The following is a 4,159-nucleotide window of genomic DNA, read 5'->3' as shown; positions in this document are numbered from 1 at the left end:
ATCTCTCTTTTGGCTTCTGTTCGATGCTCAGCCCGTTTCGGTGAGACGGTTCTTGCTTTCTGTTCAGGCGGAGGAGAAGTCCCGTGTTGGGGTGCGTTTATTGGGCCACTTGCTCCGCGGCGCGTCCGTCTGGGGCGGAGTGCAGATGGAGATCATTGAGATCCCGCTGTCGGAGCGTCCCGTCTCCCTGGCATGCTGCGCGGTGACTGGAGACCTGCTGGTGGGCTGCGAGAACACGCTGGTTCTTTTCGCTTTGAGGAGACACACCCAGCAGAACCTGGTAACAGTCCTGACCACGTTGGATGGTGTGGTTATGTCAGTGGCGTCCAAACGTTTCGCAACATGGGCCAGAATCCCAACGTGGAAAATACTCCTTACTGTTTCTACAACTTAAAACGCAAAATTATGTTTTTATTGTTTAATTGGCTCAGTGCAGAAAAGGATTGGAGCCAAAGAAACATTGAGAAAATTGTACTTTTTTCAGAATTCTGAATTTAATCTCAGAATTTTTTTTTTTTTTCCAGAATTGTGACTTTAATCTCTGAATTTGAGCTTTTCTCTAAGTTTTGACTTTAAAATCTGAATCTTTTTTTCCCCTATTCCTTTTCCGCTGCTCTGCAATAAATCAAACATGCAACATTTTAATGAAACAAAGTGGCAAATCTTTCTCTTAATAAAAGGTGGAACGTTTTTCTAACTTATTTGTAAAAGTTTTTTCAGTTGATTTGGTGTAGAAAATCTTTTCATCTATTTCCAGCGACAAAATAAGAATTTCTTCAAAAAACAGTTGCGCTATTAACCGAGTTTAAAGAAGAATTGATGTTTTTTTTTGAGTAAAAATTCACTGAATGTTTTTCAGCCTTCTAACCAAGAACTAAAAATCCAAAGAAAACATGACTATTACAATACAAAACTTTTAAAGAAAGGTTAGAATTAAAATTGTAATTTAAATTTTCGTGCTCAAAAATCACAAAGTGCCGACTGGAGGGTCAAATTTGTACCATAAAACCGTTTTACGGGCCACAAATGGCCCCTGGGCCACATTTTGGACACGTCTCCATACTTCCTTCATGATTTTTGTCTTTCAGGATTYCTGTTTAACTTGTTGCTTGGCTCAAACAGATTTATTGAATTATCGTGGAATAATATTAAATATTGAGTCCGTTGATCCCAGCAGAACCAGCAGAACCTCCAGAGCTCCTGGTCCAACTCGGAGCAGAGCTGCAGCCAGACTCCAGGTAACTTAACGTTTTGTTTTACACACTTTAAAACCGGAACACGCTGCAGAGCATGTCTGACTTCATGAGAGTCGTGATAAATTCATGCATGAATCAAGAAATTAAACGATTAACAAACATGTTTTAATGTGAGGGAATAAATATAAATGATTTTAAACAAATACAAACTTTTTCCATTTTGTCTGTTTGCTGCTGTGGCTCAGCTGATTTATTTTATTTTATTTTTATTTATAAATTTTTGTATTTTGTCTTTGCAGGTCGAACTTCTGGTCAGAATCAGGACCTTCCTGTGTTGGACTTTGAACGTTCGGTCATCCTGCATCTCTCCAAAATGACTCCTAAGCAGGTACTTTAATCCTTTTTTATGATTTCTATTTTCTAGTATAAACTTCATGTTCCAGTTTAATAGCTTTGGGTTGTTGCTCAGTTTTACTCAGTTTTTATATGTATTTTATATTCTACATGTTACATATTYCAGTAAATAGATATTTTATTTCTGTTTTTTACTACATAAAATATTTTCTTATATTCAACATGAACAAAAGGAACCACATTTTAAAATCTGAGATTAATAATGGTAAAATAAAAATGCTTTTTGGGAAAATGGAGGATTTGTTTCTTTTTATTTATTTAGTCTAATAATGGATTAGCATTTAGGAACTTTAAGGTCCTAAAATTTGTATTTAATTTATTTTGTCTGCATTATTTGAACCCAAAAATCTTTAAAAATTCTCATTTATTATATGTTTATCATGCTTTAATAAATGTCTTATAGTAAAAGTAAAGTTTTACCAATGTTTTTATTACAAGTTTCTCCAGAGACAAAATGATAAATGCTTTAATTTAAAACATCACAGATTATTCAGCCTTTTTTTAACAAACCTTTAAATTATCAGTGAGTCACAGACGTGTTTATGATGGATGTTACCTAAAACAGTTTTTATAATTAAAATACCTGATTTATTTTAAGCTATTAATTTAAAATGCACAAAATTAGCATCTAAATATTTACCTGCCTGCCTTATTTGTTGAAAACAAAACTCTTTTAACTCGGTTTGTTTTGCTTTATTGTTGCAAACATTCTTAAAGCTTTGTGCCCGGTTTCCCCTGCAGGTGGCGCTGTGTGGAGGCTATGTGGCAGTCCAGGCCGAGCTTGAAGTTCTGGTTCTGAAACTGGAAGAAACAGCTGAGGCCACAGGCGTAGAGGAGCCATCAGGTTCCTTTAAAAGTGGTAAAAACACGACTCACATCCACAGCGTTTCATTTCTAGATGCTGTGCTGGAGTCTAAATGTAGAAGAAGAAAACTGTGGATGAAAGAGGAACGTTTGGCAGATATTTAAGACAAACTAATCGATAATCGTTGATATGAGAAGCTCATTTGGTGGTAGGTTTTTCAGCCGCTCCTTCCAGCCCTGATGGATTCTGTGTTTGTGTGTTTAGAAGATTATCCAGAAGAGCAGAGCGACTTCCTGCTGGTTCCGAAGCACCAGGAGCTGCTGGGCGACCGAGCCAGAACCTGCGACGTCCCGGTCAGCGTGGAGCAGACCGGACTGGAGGACCGCRGGCGCTACATGCTCTYCTACCTTCTGTTCAGGTGCTTTTCTGCTGTCACTGCATTGTGATGATGTTTCAAAATGGCGACCTGGACGTTTTTCTTCTGCAGGCGTTTCACTCCAGAGTTCTTTCAAGGCTGCAGTGTGGAGGAGACGCAGCTCCACTCGCTGCAGCTCCACCCCGTCTTCACCAGTAAGTACCAGCGCCATGACAGCCCCACTTCACAAACTTCCTGCTCAGCATTAAGATATAAGCATTTGAATTAGGGCTGCACCGATTTTATCCAGTGATATTATCTAGGGCTGAAACGATTCCTCGAGTGATTNGTTTAAAATATAAAATGATTCGTACACATTAACTTCTTCCTCAGCACACTGTCTACTTTTAAAACTAGACTTCAGTTTGTAATAAAGCTCATCGTTAGATTGACTTCAGCCATCCTGAACCATCTTTGTCGTTATGTTGCTACTAGWTTAGCTCAGATCCTACATCTAATCTATTGAACGCTGAATAGTTGACAGTAATTGTCATTTCAGACCGGCAGTAAAATAGCTAAAAATTGGGTTTTGCATGGAGTCCGTAACAGGTATAGAATATCACAGCTGGAACTAAAGTAGGTTGTTCATTACAGGTTGAAAACTGCTGTCAGCTTCATTACACAGTGAGTAGTTTCACTGTGTGGCCTGCAGATGGAACGCTGTGAGAATTAACCATCGTTTCTCCCAATCACAGGTTTCCATCATTCAGGGTGAAACTGCTTTGTTCAGTTTTCTTTTGGAATCTAAAAAGGATTTGCTCCTGGTCAGGATAGGCGCTGCAGAGCGATATCGCACTGCGCCKTTAAATGCAGTATTCTCTCATGTTCACAGCTGTGCTGTCTCCCACAGCGCTCTGACTGCCTGATCAGGGTTTCCCCCAGTGTATTATAAGCCTGGCGACCCGCCATGCTTTACTAGCGTCACCGCCAGGCTAAGCCTTTCTTGTTTATGTTCTTAGGAAAATAATAATAATAATAAAAAAACGTTTTTATTTGTCTCTGTTGCTCTGAACGCTTCACTGGCGGAGCAGATTTAGTCCTACAAGATAGAAGATAGTTTATGCATTTAAAGCTGGCGCCTCTGCACTTAGCCTCTGCGTGTTGCCGTAGCTGGATTGAGTTTACCTCAGCACAGATCCCACGCGCCTCTTTTCACTCAAACTGGACACACGCTGACCTGTATGGATATTTACATCAACCCAGCAGTAGTATCGCTGCAGGTATTTGCTGTTTGTTCCCAATGAGATGGCTTCATGGAAATGAATGGGGAACTATTCATAACTGTGGTTTCAGGTTCTCCCTGCTACTTTTACCATGTTTTTTTTTTTT

The 4,159-nt window shown here is 39.3% G+C and overlaps 1 protein-coding gene across 6 annotated transcripts in view; it reads left to right on the top strand.

The window, feature by feature from the left end:
* The window catches only part of hps3 (HPS3 biogenesis of lysosomal organelles complex 2 subunit 1), a 33,968-nt gene that overhangs the window by 10,081 nt on the left and 19,728 nt on the right, over positions 1-4,159 (top strand). For 5 of the 6 annotated variants that reach the window (XM_008406305.2, XM_008406299.2, XM_008406303.2 and 2 more), the window contains 6 exons: positions 68-280; positions 1,175-1,238; positions 1,496-1,584; positions 2,352-2,469; positions 2,680-2,833; positions 2,903-2,985. In XM_008406305.2, the coding sequence (XP_008404527.1) occupies positions 68-280; positions 1,175-1,238; positions 1,496-1,584; positions 2,352-2,469; positions 2,680-2,833; positions 2,903-2,985 (721 nt within the window). The remainder of the gene's footprint in view (positions 1-67; positions 281-1,174; positions 1,239-1,495; positions 1,585-2,351; positions 2,470-2,679; positions 2,834-2,902; positions 2,986-4,159) is intronic. The other variant, XM_008406302.2, reaches the window with a different exon arrangement.

This window comes from Poecilia reticulata, linkage group LG4 (genome assembly GCF_000633615.1).
Source record: "Poecilia reticulata strain Guanapo linkage group LG4, Guppy_female_1.0+MT, whole genome shotgun sequence".
In the NCBI taxonomy this organism is placed as follows: domain Eukaryota; kingdom Metazoa; phylum Chordata; class Actinopteri; order Cyprinodontiformes; family Poeciliidae; genus Poecilia; species Poecilia reticulata.
The sequence above is the reverse complement of the archived record's forward strand: the minus strand, read 5'-3'. Positions and strand labels throughout refer to the sequence as shown.